The sequence below is a fragment of the Polyodon spathula genome, chromosome 31, assembly GCF_017654505.1.
Source record: "Polyodon spathula isolate WHYD16114869_AA chromosome 31, ASM1765450v1, whole genome shotgun sequence".
Classification (NCBI taxonomy): Eukaryota; Metazoa; Chordata; class Actinopteri; order Acipenseriformes; family Polyodontidae; genus Polyodon; species Polyodon spathula.
Genome location: NC_054564.1, coordinates 7374308 through 7391412, shown reverse-complemented (window position 1 = coordinate 7391412; position 17105 = coordinate 7374308). Strand labels below are relative to the sequence as shown.

At 45.8% G+C, this 17105-nt stretch overlaps 1 protein-coding gene across 8 annotated transcripts in view; it reads left to right on the top strand.

Moving 5' to 3' along the window:
* Nucleotides 1–1691: 1691 nt before the first annotated feature.
* The window catches only part of aak1b (AP2 associated kinase 1b), a 33520-nt gene continuing 18106 nt past the window's right edge, over nucleotides 1692–17105 (top strand). For 3 of the 8 annotated variants that reach the window (XM_041233518.1, XM_041233515.1, XM_041233512.1), the window contains exons 1-14: nucleotides 1693–3357; nucleotides 7999–8117; nucleotides 8215–8323; nucleotides 8936–9078; nucleotides 9502–9623; nucleotides 10096–10177; nucleotides 10674–10806; nucleotides 11735–11838; nucleotides 12275–12354; nucleotides 12669–12829; nucleotides 13452–13684; nucleotides 15659–15943; nucleotides 16316–16512; nucleotides 16742–16938. In XM_041233518.1, coding sequence (XP_041089452.1) covers nucleotides 3195–3357; nucleotides 7999–8117; nucleotides 8215–8323; nucleotides 8936–9078; nucleotides 9502–9623; nucleotides 10096–10177; nucleotides 10674–10806; nucleotides 11735–11838; nucleotides 12275–12354; nucleotides 12669–12829; nucleotides 13452–13684; nucleotides 15659–15943; nucleotides 16316–16512; nucleotides 16742–16938 — 2128 coding nt within the window. In that variant the 5' untranslated portion in view covers nucleotides 1693–3194. Of the gene's footprint in view, nucleotides 3358–7998; nucleotides 8118–8214; nucleotides 8324–8935; nucleotides 9079–9501; nucleotides 9624–10095; nucleotides 10178–10673; nucleotides 10807–11734; nucleotides 11839–12274; nucleotides 12355–12668; nucleotides 12830–13451; nucleotides 13685–15658; nucleotides 15944–16315; nucleotides 16513–16741; nucleotides 16939–17105 lie in introns of all 8 variants that reach the window. The other 5 variants (XM_041233516.1, XM_041233514.1, XM_041233513.1 and 2 more) reach the window with 5 other exon arrangements.

Below are 17105 nucleotides of genomic sequence, written 5' to 3'. Positions count from 1 at the left end.
GAATATTCTCGCTTTACATTGTTAGTTGGCCAGGCGGTGTATTTGTAACGCCAGTTTGCCAGGAGCGACTCAAGAACACACGGGGCGTTCTCAGGTACCCCTCATTAGTGACCCAGGATACCCCGATCTTGTGTCTTGGAATATCCCGGCGCGCCCGACCAGAACCATCAAAAGAGCTCAAAGGGGAACAATGAGGCTCGATCTTACCTGGCATTGATTGATATCCCGTCACTCTCGACCTGACCCCCGGGGCACATCACTGTATTAACATGCCCCGTCGCCGTGTAGTTTGAACCGGGCACGCTGAGCATAAACACCGGACCTGTGGCTCGCTTCGGCCAGTGTCCAGTAAAGAGATAGCAAGAGCCGAGCGCCGTATAGGAACAACGCCTTCAGCATTAGCCTGTTTATAAATTGTTAACCAATCTGTGCTCATTGGCATTCTATTTTTATATAGTACATTGTGTTTTATAAATGACATTTTTCACCATTGTACGGATGCTGTTTATTGCAACAGTAAACTACTATCACATTAACGCATTGATCACCATTCATGAATTATTATTATTATTATTATTATTATTATTATATCGCAGCTCCATGTAAACCTGTAATGGTGTAGCAAACACGCATGTCCACGGGAGAGTTAGCAGACTTATTAAAAACCCAACACACCCTAAACACACAGAGCTAGCTTTGACAGTGCAGCACGGGTGCGACTGGAAGAGAGTAATTCACATCGAGCCACACTGCCCTCTGGTGGTGATCTATATTATTGCTACGTCTTGTCCAGTCTTCTGTTTGTAATAATGTTTAATAATGTATGGTTTATTATAAAAAGTACAGCAATAACAATAATAACAAAGAAATACTACTACTACTACTACTACTACTACTACTAATAATAATAATAATAATAATAATAATAATAATAATAATAATAATAATAATAATAACCTCAAACGTCTGCAGAAGAGCCATTAGTTTTCTGCTGTGATTAGCATTGTTTTGTCTTTGACAAAGCAATGCTAATCACACCAAATCACATTTGCCTGCCTCTTCTGAGCAAAAGAAACCTTTGCATTTTAAAAAATCAATTGCAGGTCGACTCGCAGATTCAGCTATTAAAACACACACGTATCTGCACAAAACGTCACTGTGACGTGTCCATTCCACTGCCTCTAAACTTATATTGTTTATATCCGATGTCACTGGCAGCAGTGAGTTTATTTTATTTTTTTTTAACTGCATCGATTTGCCCAGCGCGACACCGACTGCCCTGAACCGAATTTAGAAATTATTTTTGTCCTGAGTTGGCTGTTATCTCAATAAACCAAACCCCCTCCATCAAATAAACACAGATCAGTTCTGAAAAATATATATAACACTACATTCCTGCTTGTCGCTGTATTTCTAATGTGTCATTTTTATAGTTTTAATAATAATAATAATAATAATGTATACCTATTTGTGCAGAAGTGGGGTTTCTTACTGGTATTAGGACACCTCAGAATATGTTATATTGTTTTCTATTGACACCGTTTTCTTTAACTGTTGGCTACAGCCTGCAACCACAGCGGCTTTGCGGCAGAGTACCGCAGCTTGCGCACATGCTAGTGCTGTATTTCACTCGTGAGCTGCTATGACAGATCAAGGTCGTTCAAAGCAGGTCGACGCATAGCAAATGCTACATTTACCGCATGCATTTCATCACCCGGGAGCATTTCTTTAGAAAGGTTTTCTCTTGCACGCAAAACACATCTGTATAAACCGACTGCCGCGTATATATTTCTGGCTAATCCCGCATATGTGAGAAGTATAAAGGCGTTTTAGATGCAATCCATTTTTATTCCACTGTAATTCAGCGGTGGGCAGCATCGGTGAGCTGTCTTTAGCAACATCAGCGAATTTGCAAGGGCTGTTTTTTAAAAAAATAAAAATAAATAAATAAAAAAAAACTACAACAACCACAATGCTTTGCAACACCATCGTTTTTTTACGCTCTTGCACTGAGCCAAAACACACACCCTGCACACCCACTGTCATAACATCACACGCTAAGTAGGAAATAAACAACTCGTTGTTTTGTTTTTTCTTCTTCTTCTGTCTTCGAGATGTCTTAAAAATACAAGCCTGACGTCACTGGGAGTTGTAGTTCTTATCGTCGCTGGGCGGCTGACTATGACTACAACTACCGGCATGCATCGGGAGGCGACGCCAGTGTCGATAATTGAGCTGTTTTTTTTTCATTAATTACTAATTTTTACAGGCAACGGGTATCTTTAACGAGGTTTAAAATACGACAGACAGGCGACTTTAAAAAAAAAAAAAAAAAAAAAAACCCCGCCTTGATGGTTGAGTTAATTTCGTTTCCTGTTGTATTGAAGGTTCCCGGCTGGTCGGGTCGCGGAGCCCAGCTGGCTGTACTGAGAGAGGCATTAGTGCAAACCGGGGAGAAAACAGCCTCTGGGTTAAAATTAATACGAATTAAACCGACAGGGTCTGTAAAAACGCAACGCCCTGCAGGATTACACATTGCAGACCCGAAGGGATCTAAATATACCGAAATATAGCTCTTTAAATCGGACCGGGGCTGCCTCACCGCTGCGCCAGGCTGCAAACCTGCTAGTGCTGTCAAATTTATTCATTCATTTCTCTGTTAAAATAATCGGGGGACGGAACAATCATTTTCAAGTATCACGTTATTCTTCTAAAAGAAAGCAAATCAGGGATCGGATTTTATTTTGTATCGTTACGGACTCGTTTCAGTCATAGCTGTATTACCTGTTTGTGTTTTGTAAATACAGCAAGAGTTGCAGAGAAAGGCGATTAAAACAACAACAAATGCATAAAAAAAAATAAAAAATAGGTTGATTTGTCTGGTGTACCCAGAGTGAAGCTGCAGAATATTTAACCCTACAGTAACTGGGTTTGGGTTTAGCGCTTCGGTTTTTTGTATAAATACAATCTCTGTAAAATTACTGAACGTGTAACCTTACCTCGCTCCATTCTGGGCCAATATAATACATTATAAATTATTAATCTAGCTTTGGACTTGAAACCAAACCAAGCCTTCGAGGGCGGTTCTTGTCTTTTTTTATTATTGTTATCTTTGTATTATTATTATTATTTCGTTTTATCTTTGGCGTTTTTAGTTTGAAGTGGTTGTGGGTGGGGGTGATCGCTCCGGGGAGATGAAGAAGTTTTTCGATTCACGCCGAGAGCTGGTAGGGTCGGGCCCCGGCTCCGGAGCTGGCGGCGGGGGAGGCAGCGGTTCAGGCTCCGGGGGCAGTTACATCGGAAGAGTGTTTGCCGTCGGGAGGCTTCAGGTCACGGTGGAAGAAACCCTGGCTGAAGGTGAGAATTGTTCATTCATATAAATATATAGTTAATGGAAATGACTTGAAAGGCAACTAGCAGACATGTTTATATGATATTTTGGGAGCACTACTAGTTCTGGAAATAAGACTCCTCTTGCACAGCAGTGCCGCCCATTCCAGGTTTTAATACGAGCTTGCTCAGTGTATATAGGTAACCATGTGAACCATTTACTGGCAGAATCCGGAGAGCAGCAATGAATCGCCAGACGCGCCTGTCTTGCACAGGTCAGCCAAATAACAGAACTACATTGATTTGATTTTTATTCAAGGTGTGCAGGTGCATTTTAAATGGCAAAAACGTAGAATTTCCTAATTTCGCGATGGGGGGGGGGGGGGGGGTGTGAAAAGCAGGTTTGAAGAACTAGGAAGTGGCCCAACAGCTGTATCTAACTATATAAACAAAGAAGACTGTCAACAAGGTCTGCTAACAGTGTCTATACGACCTGGACTGTCCAACAGTGTTGTCTGTAATAACCCTGTTGGACAGAGAGCCAGCCAGCCGAACTCTGGAGGTTTGCTGTTGACTTAAACAGAAGGTAGGTGCTGCTTCCAAGTCACAATGTTTGACTCCAGTAAAAGGCGTGTCAAGCAAGGCTTTCTGAAGTCCCTTTTCTTCCCTCCAGCACTTGACACAGCCGCTGGCATCCTTGATTGCTGATGTGCTGGTGATTGTTTTGCATGTATTTATTTTTCCGAGCCCCAGGAATGGATCACGCTGTTGTGCCCCGTGAGTCTTTATTCCCATCCCTGCATTCTCTCTCCCTCTTTTTCTAGCTCTGCTTATTTGATTTTTAAAAGACACCGCTGTCCGCTGCTCAGTATCTCGGGAGCCGTGGCGCCGATCCCTTGTTTAGCTTGACTGTCGGACACGGCTAGCATTGATAAGTCAATTATAAATAATGATTTTTCTTTCAGATCCATTTATAAATCCAGTGTCAAATGACTCGCAGAGAAGTCCTAGAGGAAGACTTCTAGTCGAAACGTTTGTCCTTGAATTCATAGTGTTCTTTTTACTGTTTATAAATTGGGTACTTTAGACTTCTGGATGCTACTGCCACAGTTGTAGATTATCGGTCCAGCCTGGCTGTGTTTGTTTGTGTGGGGACTGCATCCGACATGTTGGTATACATTGTCTGGGGTTGCTGATTCTCCGGTGTAATGGTCTTGGTGTGAAGGCATGCTGCAGTGCAGGATTTGCAGGTTGGTTTGGTCTTGTGGTTTTGGTACGTGGCCAGGAAGTCTTTCATCTCGGTGGTAGAATGAAACAGCCTGGGGGGGGAATGCAAAGAGCTTCAATTGGCATTTTGAATGTTTTTTTTCAGCACTGTGTAACTTTGCAGCTAGACTAGAGTAAAATGCAGCTCACCCTCAAGAACGAGGAAAGAACATTCTGCCCGCCTCGGCTCGCTCGCGTAATGCAAGCGTGATCCGGTAGCACTCAGGGGAGGACAAACAAAACTCCCCCTAGCCAGGTTAGTGGAGGAGATGAAACCTCTGGGAATCCGTGGCTAGATGGACCGCCCTTCCTCCAGGCAGCTAGCTAAAGGTCTTATTGTGGTTACAGAGAGGGTTATACAGTATTGTCTTTCCTGGACGTGTGTTCAGACCGGCAGTCCATGGTGGTGCAGCCGTTCAGAGTCCTGCCCCAGTGTCTTCCACAACAGCAGCTTTCAGCTGATTTCTCTAACACTGTGGAATGCTGCAGCTTTCTGTGTTCGATGATCTAATTTCACAACGCAAGTGAGCATGTGATAGTTTTTGTCTCCTGTCCAGGGCAGGCTTGAGGCAGGAGACTGAACTGCTCCCTCTCTCACCCCCTAGGAGAAAGGGTGCTCCCTCCAGTCCAGGGCAGTCCTGAGACTTGCTCACAGGGGAATGTAAGGAGGCAGAAACAAGCAGTTGTAATTTTTGATCTTGTTTGCTCGACAGCTGTGCAGAGCAGTAATTAGCTGCTGTCGAGTGGTTGTTCGCTCCACCAGCAGCTGTCTGCCCTGCGTTTTCAACTGATACTTCATTCAGCAGCTTCTTTATAAATTCATTGCAGTTTTGTGTTTGTGCTGTACTAGCATGACAACAGTTTCACTGAAATGAACAGGAACCCACACCGCTTTCAATAGTCCTACTGCAGCAAGTATACTGGTTTGCTGTTGCCCATCTCACCAAACAGGCACACTTTGTTTGTAGCATAATCGACACTGGTTATAGTATACATTTACTTCTAATGGACTGTTGGGCCAGGTTAATAAGACTCCCATTGCACAGCAGTTTGATCAATGCCTGGTTTTACCAGCAATGCTTTTTAAGTAGCGCAGAACAACACAGCCCGCCAAGAAGTGGCCTCTGAATTATAAATATGTCTGATTTATTCATTGTTTGCTGTAAAGACCAGCACGCGCTCCCGTCTGTCGTTGAAAGGTTTGCCAGAGTCATCGTCGTTCTCGTTGGAGTTTTAGCAGGAGCACCTGGTACGATGTTTTGAAAACCATCATTCTGTCTCAGATTAAGAGTTGTAAATGAAATACTTCAGTAACTTTGATTTTTTTTAAAAACCTGATGATGAATTATTCCTCATTCAAAAAAAAAAAAACTTAAGGTAGGGTAGAAATTGGACCCTTGTGGACTGTGTGATATAATTGCACCAGCCCTGACGTTGAAACCTTGAATGATCTGTGCTGAATTTGTAATTAACCATCCCAAAGGGTAATAATGAGCCAGTGTGTGACAACTGAAGGGGTGTTGCACAGGGGAGGAGCGAGCGAGTGAGCAAGAGCGCAGTGCTGTGCAGTTCTGTGCAGTGCAGTCAGTCCCCTCTGGTTTAATGAAGGATCAGCTGTCCCAGTTCTGTCTGCGAGTTCAGCTCTACCTGAAAGTGAAGACAGAGCACAGAGTTGCTCTGGATTGGTTCTTTATCAGGGGAGCCGACAATGAACACTTCCTGTTCTATAAGCAATGCCTCTCTGTAATTGCAGGACCTGTGTCTTAGAGACCATGCAGTATTTTCTGTAGTGGAGTCTTTGATACTGAGGCAAAACTGTGCAGCTTGTATCCAGTTTACAGAATATTGATACAAGGGGGTTAGAATCAAGGCACAAGTTACAGGGATCGAAACACGACTCCTATACACAACAGTTTCCCCCGTTCCAGGTTTTAATACAAGCTTGATTAGCCAGTAACAAGCTCAGGTGTGTCTTATTAAACTCTCAGGGAAACCAGGAATGGGTGAAACTGCTATGCAACGGGAGTCCTTTTTCTAGCCCTGAATTTGTGTGTTTTGATATCCTTCGTGTTGACTTGTGATTTCCACTCCTGTGAGTATTGTGGAGGTATTGAATGGCGCAGTTCGAAGTCACTCAGCAACTTTGTAGCAGTTGCAACAGTGAATTGATTCTTGATCGCCGTGGCTTTTATATTGCCAGCCGTCATTAAATATTGATCTGGTGCCATGTTTGGACCCTCACGGATCAGGGTAAGACTCCCATTGCAGAAAGGGTTGATCCATTCCTGCGTAATAAGACTGAGCTGGTTACTAGCACATAATAAAACCTGAAATGGGTAAAACTGTTATGCAATAGGAGTCTTATTTCCGTCCCTGTGTGTCTAATGTATTACTAACGCATGCCTGTTTCCAGTTGTGTTGGAAGGCGGTAGAGAACTATTTTTTGCTTGTTCCGCTGAAGTATTTTGTCAATGCACGTGTTTCTGCTGTGTGTACGAAACGCATGTTTTCAGATGAATCCATTGTTACCGTGTCAATATTTGATTACGAGACTGGTTCCTGCTTGCACCTCTTGTGATTGCATTGACAAGAACCGGGGTTTAAACCAAAGTCTTTTATAGATATAAATAAAAGTCTCTGTATCCCGGCTACCTTTGTGGTTTACCAGCCATGCAAACCTGTGATTTCTTTATTTAAGGTCTCTAAATGGTTATTGTTGATGGTGCATGGCATGCATTTGTTGAGAGTGGTTCAAGCCTATCCTGCCCCTGGGGGTGTTGCAACATTTCTTTGGGATCTTTTGATGCATGAAGCAGATACAAAAGATGCTGAGTGGGTCTTTTATCGAACCCCGCTGTGAGTATGTGAAGGATTTGAATGGTGCACTCAAAGGCCACTCGGGGGACTTTGTAACATTTGCAACAGTTGATTTATTTTGTCAGCTGTCATTTAAATATTGATCAATCACCCTGGTGCCCTGTTTGAATCCTCATGTGTCAGGGATGGGAATAAGACTCCCATTGCAGAACGGGTTGATCCGTTCCTGCGTTTACTAAGAATTTGATAAGACACCTGAGCTTGGTACCGACACACTGTGGATAATCAAGCTGGTAGTAAAACCTGGAGTGGGTGAAACTGCTATGCAATAGGGGTCTCATTTACATCCCTGTTAATTGTTGACATGCTATTAAAATTTAAGTAGGTGTGGTTTTTTTTCAGTATTTGAGAGTGCGTCACTGCTCGATGTTCAGCACCGTGAAAAACAAAATAAACTGAAGATTTTCGAACTTCAGTTCCTTCATACTCGGGCGTTTTTGTCAGTGCTTTTATCTGTGTACAGGCTGATCGTGTTGGTTGATTTCCCTTATGAAGTGCTGCCCCGCTCCCTCCCTCCCTCCCCAGGTGGATTTGCCATCGTGTTCCTCGTGCGAACTCACCAGGGTGTGCGCTGCGCCCTGAAGAGGATGTACGTCAACAACGAGCACGACCTGCAAGTGTGCAAGCAGGAGATTCAGATCATGGTGAGTGTGTGTGTGTGTCTCTCTCTCTCTCTCTCTCTCTTTCTCTCTCTCTGTCTCTCTGTCCCAGCCTTGGCTTCACTCTCGCTCTTCTCCGCAGAGGGACCTTGTGGGCCATCGGAACATCGTGGGCTTCCTGGACTCCAGTGTCACGCCGGTGGGAGCGGGAGACGTGTGGGAGGTGCTCATCGTCATGGACTACTGCCGGGGTGAGCAGGGGCTGCTGGTCTTAGTGGAGTCTGGCATAGATGGAACGAGGTGGAGACTCGCAATTGAACTGACGTCATTCGGTTACACTGTATAATTAATTACAATTGAACAGGTTTGCCAAGGTTCAATTACAATTACACTTTGTAATTGAGATTAATTACGAGTTGCGGAATTGTAATTGACCCCAGCTGTGTTTGAACTAAACTTAAGGAGTGTTTTTTTTTTTTTTTTTTTAAAGGAGTGTTTTGTCAAGGACTGTTTTTTTTTTTTTTTTTTTTGTTAAGCCCATCGGAATTCCTTCAAATCAAAGTTTGTAGTTCGTGAAACCTCCAGAGCTGTTTTAAAAACGGGCCGCTGTTTGTTCCGAATACAGCCCTGGCGTGACGTAGACTCCCCAAGGTGCTGGGTGACGTCTCGAGGGATGATCGTCACTAATGTTTCACACTTGACAGGCCTTTCTAACCAGCTGTACCCATGCAAACCAAGAGGCTGGGAGGGGGGGGGGGGGGGGGGGGGGGTGATTTAATAATATTCAGCGTGCGTCCTTATCAGTTGGCGTGGGTCATGACTCTCTCTCTCTCTCTCTCTCTCTCTCTCTCTCTCTCTCTCAGGTGGTCAGGTTGTAAACCTGATGAACCAGCGTCTCCAGACTGGCTTCACAGAGACAGAGGTGCTGCAGATTTTCTGCGACACGTGTGAGGCAGTGGCGCGGCTCCACCAGTGCAAGACTCCCATTATCCACCGTGACCTCAAGGTACCACCGTCCCGAGTTTAAATTCTCTAACTCTGCGTACCGGCAAAGATCTGAGCAGGTCTCCGTCCAAGCTGAAGTCCTGAGCAGCCCTGACCCAGCTGCTGTTGCTGAGTTTATCTGTCTGAGATCAGATCACAATCCTAGAAAAGGAACGTGGTATGAACCTCGTTTTCCATGCTCCCCTCAACCTGGGCTGAACGTAGAATCCATGTCTGGCGTGAGCAGGGCATGCTGGGGAAAAATCTGCCAACCTCCGTCTGCGTGGAAACTCCGTCTTTTCCCTCGACTAGACTGTCGATGGTGGTTCAGGAGGAATGCTCGGGTTGGCGGTCTGTCTGTGCTCATGTGAACGAGGCAGTGGTACTGACCAGGACGGCCCTAATCTGGTCTCTCTCTGTTTTTTATTTTGTGTTTTTTCTTCAGGTAGAAAACATCCTGCTCCATGACCGGGGTCATTACGTTCTGTGCGATTTCGGCAGCGCCACCAATAAATACCAGAACCCACAGAGTGAGGGGGTGACGGTGGTGGAGGACGAGATCAAGAAGTGAGTCCCGTCTCATAAACCCCATCGCATGCACTGAGCATTGATTAAAGAGCAGGCAGCTTCAAATGACGTGTTCTTGGTGTTTTTTTAATATTTGCTATCATCATTATTACTATGTTCAGGAGCTAGTTGCCTACCTTCGATCTACGTAGCACAGGCTGAATCAAGTGTTTTTCTAGAAGTAACGGGATGGAAATTGCTTTGTCAAACATGTGCAACTTGTCACCAGCAACACATGCAGTTACACAACTGTTGCTAATAAATTTGTGCATGTGTTTCACAGGTTGTACATGTGTTTGCTCAATAGTCGTGTAAAAGGAATTGATTTAAAAGGGAGTGGAATTTGGAATTGGGAGTGGTTTTAAAAAGGATGGGGGGGTCCCAGGTCATGTCGCTGCTCCCCCTTGGTTCAGCTGCTGGGGTTTAGTGTGTTCCTCCCCAGAGTCACGGTCTCCCTCTCTGTGTGTGTCAGGTACACCACCCTGTCTTACCGCGCTCCCGAGATGGTGAACCTGTACAGCGGGCACATCATCACTACCAAGGCAGATATCTGGGTAGGTGTCCCATTGTGTGTGTGTGTTTTTTAATAATATTTCACATTTAGATTTTCTTTTATAACTGTTGTCTGAAACGGCACTATCCACAGGATGAAGAATTTTCTGGATATTTTAATCAGATTGCATGCCAAACATTACAACTGTTGTACTGCACAGTATGCAGCATTTAGCAGCTGTTTTAAGGGTTTTGTTTTGAAAAGTGCAAAATGAATGACAAGCTAAGAGACAGTGAAAGAGTGTTACAGAACCTACAAGGAACTCATTGCTTTACCTTTGATGCATCCTGTGTTGTTTGTCAGAGTTTTATATTTAAAGTAAGTTTGAACGCTGGGAGCACAGAGGCCAGTGCATGGCTCCCAGGCCAAGGCGAGAGCAGGATTGGAAGCTGTGAACTCCTGATTGGATGACTTGCCCTGCACTTCACGCAGTGACTTCCTACCCCTGCAGGCTGTCTCTCCCTGTCTCTGTCTCTCACCCTGCCTCTCTGTTCCAGGCGATGGGCTGCCTTCTCTACAAGCTCTGCTTCTTCACCCTGCCCTTCGGGGAAAGCCAGGTGGCCATCTGTGACGGCAGCTTCACCATCCCCGACAACTCTCGCTACTCCCCTGACATGCACTGTCTCATCCGTACGTACTGCGCAGGCTGGGGTGCAGCCAGCGCTCTGTTACAGTTACAATCACAGCAGGACTGTCTGCTGAACTTGCAATTACAATGCTAGTTTGTGCAATCACAGTTCCAATTATGCTGCAGTAATTGGCCATAATTACAATTGTACTAAAGCAACATAACGGCACACACTAGCATGTTTACTGTGTTTATACATAATAACCAAGCAGTATCTAGTATAGAACTTCTACTACTTTCAAACAAATGGGGTCACCAGAAGTGGTTTAAAATACAGAAGTGGTCGAATGACAAATGTGTAATTGAACTTATCTATCAGTTAGATGATATAATTACTATTGTGTGTGTGTGTGTGTGTGTGTGTGTGTGTGCGCGTGCCTGTAAGACTCCTGTCTATCTACAGCAGTAATGTTACAACAGTCTAAATTTTGAGTCATGCTACAGTGAGTCACTGCTAAAATGTAGCCACGTTTGCGATCACTGTGGAAATCCTTCCTACAAAAAAATTCATAGCGTTTTTTTTTTTAAATAGTAATGAAAATTGAGGTCACAACAGAATCCACAGAAACAGATCAAATATGTTACTATGTTTTGTTTTGGATTTAATCACTTGCAATATGATCCTTGCTGTTCGATGGCTGCCTCTAATCAAGTCGAGTGTACTTTCTCTTGCACGCTTTGTATGATGATAATAACGCTAATCATTTTACTGATAATAACAGTATGGAAAGCACCAATCACCTGCATGTATGGGTAAGAGCAATTTAGCTGAATATGACTTGCAGGGAGCAATCTCTATCAGATAGCAATTGCTCTGTCTCTCCCTCCTTCTCACTCTCTCCTCCCTCCTTCCCCCTCTCCTTCCCTCCTCCCTTCCCCTTCCCCCTCTCACGCCATCCCTCCCCCGTTCCCCCTCTTTCCTCTCCTCAGGTTACATGCTGGAGCCTGACCCTGACCAGCGCCCTGATATCTACCAGGTCTCCTACTTTGCCTTCAAGCTGGCCAGGAAGGAATGCTCAGTGCAAAATGCGCAGGTTGGTGTGTGTTCTTGTTGTGTAGCCAACATTGGTGTGTAGTGTTGTCTTTCTTAATTGTCGTTTTAAAAAGTGCGTTGAAATGCTACTGATGTTGCGTTCTTCGAGAGAGTGATGAAATGGGATCTGATTTGCCTGACAGAATCTAACTTACTGTCTCACTGTTGTATAAGAGTAAGTTCTTTGCTTTGAGACCTAATGAGATACCTACTGCAGCGATGGAAATAAGACTCCCATTGCATAGCAGTTGGATCCATTCCTTGTTTTACTCAGAGTTTAATAAGACACGCCTGACCTTGTTACCTACACACTGTCTAATCAAGCCTGTGGTAAAACCTGGAGTAGATGGATGAGACTGCTATGCAGTAGGAGTCTTCCCTCTCCCCCTGCTACTGTACACATTCCTGTTCATGGACTCCCTCCGTTCCTTTGTCAGAACTCTCCAATCCCGGCCAAGCTTCCTGAACCGATCCGAGCCAGCGAGGCTGTAGCCAAGAAGAGCCAGACCAAAGCCAGGTGAGAGGAGGGGGGGACGACTGGAGCGGACCACTTGCTGTATATAGGGGAGCCAGAAGGCAATGCAGATCACAATATGTGCAGCGGTCCCAACGGGGCTCCTTTGTATATGACGTGTGATGAGAAATACTAAAAGTAACTTCAGTTCAACAGCCAGAGTTTCAACTGGAAGTCTGTATTAATGTGGAGTCCTTTCATACCAATAGCAATGCACTACAGTGCAATGTAATAACATGCAATGCAGTAGTTCTTTTGAGATGAAAGTGAAGCCATGCCAGTATGTTAGCAAGCTACCTATAACTTCTCCTGCCCAGGCTGACTGACCCCATCCCCACCACCGAGACCTCCATTGCCCCCCGGCAGCGCCCCAAAGCTGGGCAGACTCAGCCAAACGCAGTCGGCATCCTGCCCATCCAGCCAGCCCTCACCCCTCGCAAGAGAGCCAACGCGCCCCTGGTGCCCGCCCAGCAACAAGGTGAGCGCCCCACAATCCACAGCCACGGAGAGCCGTGGACAGCGCGATGTACAAGCGAGGGAGAGCTTTAACGAGACTTCTACACAGCCCATGCAGGAAAGACTGCAGCAGTGTAGAGTGGCAGCCTGGTGACGGGTGGGTTTTGACTACTGCAGTGTGAAACTGCTGTTGTGTAAAACGTTTTAATGGTGCAATCTTTTTTTTTTTTTTTTTTTTTTTTTTTTTTTTCAAAGGGACTGAGCTAAAATTAAGTAGAGACGAATATTATTCATAGACAACCTTCATTAACAACACAGAGTACACGTTGATGTACTAAATATGCCTGCTTTTCTGTGTAATTCGGAATATTAAATGGGATTGTACAAGTGATAGATGCGAGTGATACTCACTGGAGTGTGACTATAACCAAATCGGGTGCTTCTCTCCAGCGACTCCCAGTGTATTCTGTTGATTAATAAGCAGAGGGAGTGCGACATTAGCAGGCTGGACTGCAGCTGATAAAGGCAGTTTCGAATGAAGACACCTGGAAAGAAACCATTAGAGCCTTAGCTGAGCAAGGGCTTTTACAAGCCATCCTACCTTCTCTGGTTTTTTAATTTTTTTTTTTTTTTTTTTTTTACAGGTGTTACTCTGGCCGGCGCCCAGCCCTCCCCTGCCCCGGCTGTCCAATCGCAGAAGGCTCAAGCTCCCCAGGCTCCCACCCCCAAGCAGCAAGCCATGCCCACACAGGCTCCTCCCACCCAGCTGCAAACCACGCCCTCTCAGTCTCCGGCCCCTCCCGCTCACCCCCAAGCCATGCCCCAGCACCAGCAGCTCTTCCTGAAGCAGCAACAGCAGGCTGTTCAGACACAGCAGGTGGGTCACTTTACCTGGCAGGGAGAGAGAGATTAAACACAACCAGTTTTGAGTTCACTTTAATTCATAAATTAAGTTGATGTTAGGGGTTAAGCACCGCCCTTAACCCCACCCCCTTTTGGTCCACTTCAGTGAAGGAAGACTCCTATTGCATAGCAGTTTCGCTATGAGCTTGATTAGCCACAGTGTGTAGGCAACAAGCTTAGGCATCCTTAGACTCAAACCAGAAATGGATCAAACTGCTATGCAATGGGAGTCTTATTTACATTACTTGACGGTGACCCTGCTGCTAAACATTTAGCTGTTCACCAAACATTAGAGATGTCTTGCTGTAGCAATGTTTTGCAGCCGTGCTAATGACAATTTCCACTACTTTGTGAATTTGGCACAATCGGGAATTGTCCAGTTGTGCACAGTGGGGTGTAGATTACTGCAGTATACATGTGGTAGGTGTGTGTTGTAAACTCGCATGCGTGGTGGATGGCGTGCATTTCTTTATCGTGGCTCTAGTGTGTCCTCGTGCCTCCGCGGTTTCAGACCTGTCCCTGCAGTCTGAGTCGCGTGGCACCAGTGGCTGCTCATGTCATCCCTTCGATCCTCTTCATTGTCAGCAGTGCTCCACAAACCCATTATTGGGGATGGATCGCTCCTCATAAATCAGGTGCTAACGATACAGATGAGGGTCGACCAGGGTGATTTATCACTCCAAGAAACTGCTGCTTGGAAATGTGTGGATTCAGGTATGGAAATAAGAGCCCTGTTGCATAGCAGTGTCGCCCATTCCAGGTTTTAATATCTGCTTGGTTATCCACGGTGTATAGGTAACCAGCTCAGGTGTGTCTTATTAGATTCCTAGGGAAACCAGCAATGGTTCAAACTGCTGTGCAACGGGAGTCTTCTTTCCATCCCTCAATCCACGCATTTCTAAGCCACAGTTTCTTAGCGTGATAATCTGTCTATCATCTGTACAGCTATGGGCACAAGTTTTGCATAGCCTAGAATTTTGCATATTGGGTTTCAATTTGTCAGTTGTTTGTGAAGTATGTGGGGAAAACCTACAAAGTGGTATGTCCAGCGTAACATTATTCAGCAGGTTTCATTTGACTTTATAAAGCCAGATGTGGTAATTCTATAGGGGGATGCAAAACCTTTGGCTGTATACAAGCACGGCCATTTGAATACTGTGGGGGGGGAAATGTAGCACTAAAGAGAGTGCCTGATCCATCACTGGAGAAGTGTTTGAAGTCACGGATGAGTGCGAAATTCATGATTTGAGCCGCGTCAGCCCTGCTGTAGAATGCAAAGCATAAATGCAGAGAACTGTCCTCTGTGGTTACTGTCCCTGCTGTGTTGTCTCCTACACTGCCCCCTCCTCTGTGGTTACTGTATCTATAATATACTGATATTGTTCCCAGCACTGCTAGCTACATAGCGTTTCTATTTTTGTGTTCTTGCATGTAATTCATTCGTTTCTGTTCTTGCTGTTGCTGCTGTCTCCTGTGCGACTTGCCCGCTTTCTTTTCCAGTGTAATGCGCTGTGTTTATTGATGTCTCATTGCTTTTGCTCAATGATTTCATTAAGAATAAACCCCAGTTCTTTTCTCTCTAATGGCTTGAAATTCTCACAAGCCCTGGACCTGTGATTTCAATTTAGTATGTTATTGAAGTGATCAGGGGCCAGGAGTTTGGTGTCGAATACATTGCTCCTCCTTTTTATACAGTAGCTTCATGAACAACACCTATTAGTAAAGGCACAGACTCGAGCATGACTTATTCACGCTGTGAGGAGAATTTACCAGGGGGGCTGATGAAACTCCTGGCACCTACCTGGTTATTTCATTGATATAGCTGAGCAACCCAGGACTGGGTGCAGGCCTAGCGCAAGTGTCAAGTCCTGCTTTAAAAGTGCCGCAAGACCTCTGAGAGGGGATCGGTGATCGCATGTTTTTGTTGCATGTCTCGCCCTGAACGCAGCAGTACCAAGTCCTGCAGCAGGCGGCAGCCCAGCAGCAAATGATGCAGCAGCAGATGATGCAGAACTTCTACCTGCAACAGCAGCAGCAGCAGCAGCAGGCACAACAAATGGCGCAGCAGGCAGCCATGCAGCAGAAGGCTGCAGCAGTGGTGCAGCAGCCTCCTCAACAGCAAGCACCACCCGCGCAGCTCCCCATGCAGCAGCAGCCACCTCAAGCTGTCATGCAGCACAAGCAGCCCTCCCCATCGCAGCAAACGCAGCCCGCTGCAGTGCCAGAGGAGACGGTAAAGCTACCTTTTGTAGTAGATCTGATCTCGTGTTGTACTTTGAATTCAGCATCGGTCACCCTGCACAGGTTTGACGGTACTCGAGTTTTGTCCCAAGAGAAAATCACAGACCTGCTTTCAGGCGTTCGCTGTCCTTCTGAAGTGTGTCAGACACGTGCTGTCTCGGATCAGCGATCCATGAGCTGCCTGCCAAGGTGAATCGCTGTCAGCTGAGCAGTGCTGAGACCATGATTTCAAAGAAAAAAAATGCTTTTAGATTTTGTAATCCTGTTTCGCGAACGAAAGCATGGCTGGACTGTCTCGGAGTTCTTGTTTCTGTTTGCAGCGTGTTCCCAAGGTGGGTTCATTCTGGCTTTGTGTGCTCCCCAGGTGTTGTCCCAAGGCAGGGCTCGTCCGGTGCAGAAAGTGGGGTCCCTCACCCCCCCATCCTCCCCCAAGACCCAGCGTGGGGGTCACCGCCGCATCGTGAGCGATGTCACACACAGCGCGGTGTTCGGCGTGCCGGTCAGCAAGTCCACACAGCTGCTGCAGGCTGCTGCGGCCGAGGCCGGACTCAACAAGTCCAAGTAAGACTCTGGACACTGCAGGGCTGCGGACAGGAGCCGGGACAGACCACTGTATGAATTGCAACAGTCCAAAAAAATCATGTCATCTGTTTTTCTTTTTCAGTAGAAGACCCTGAAATAGTGTCTTTTTTTTTTTTTATAGTCTTTCTGCAGAGTATTTTCATGCTGAAAGGTGATTTTATGACTCTCTCTCTCTCTCTCTCTCTGTGTGTCTCTTGTGTGTTTTCAGGTCTGCCAGCACCACTCCCTCTGGCTCTCCCCACTCCTCCCAGCAGAGTGTGTACCAGCCCCCTCCAGCCGCAGACCTCCCCTCCGCGCTGAGCACCCCCCCTGAAGCCTTGTCCTGGAACCCTTTCGGCAACGACAACTTCTCCAAACTCACCGCGGAGGAGCTTCTCAACAAAGACTTTGGCAAGCTTGCCGACAGTAAGGAGCTCCTTGTAGATGCTTTGAAGAACCGACATGAAGTGCTGTATTTACTATATAGTTCCTTTCAGCTGAAATGGAACTACAGCTGCTTTGATCCTGATTTTAACCCTTTGCGGTCCCTTTATTCAGCGCCTGTCACACATGCTGTTTATTTTACACCCCCG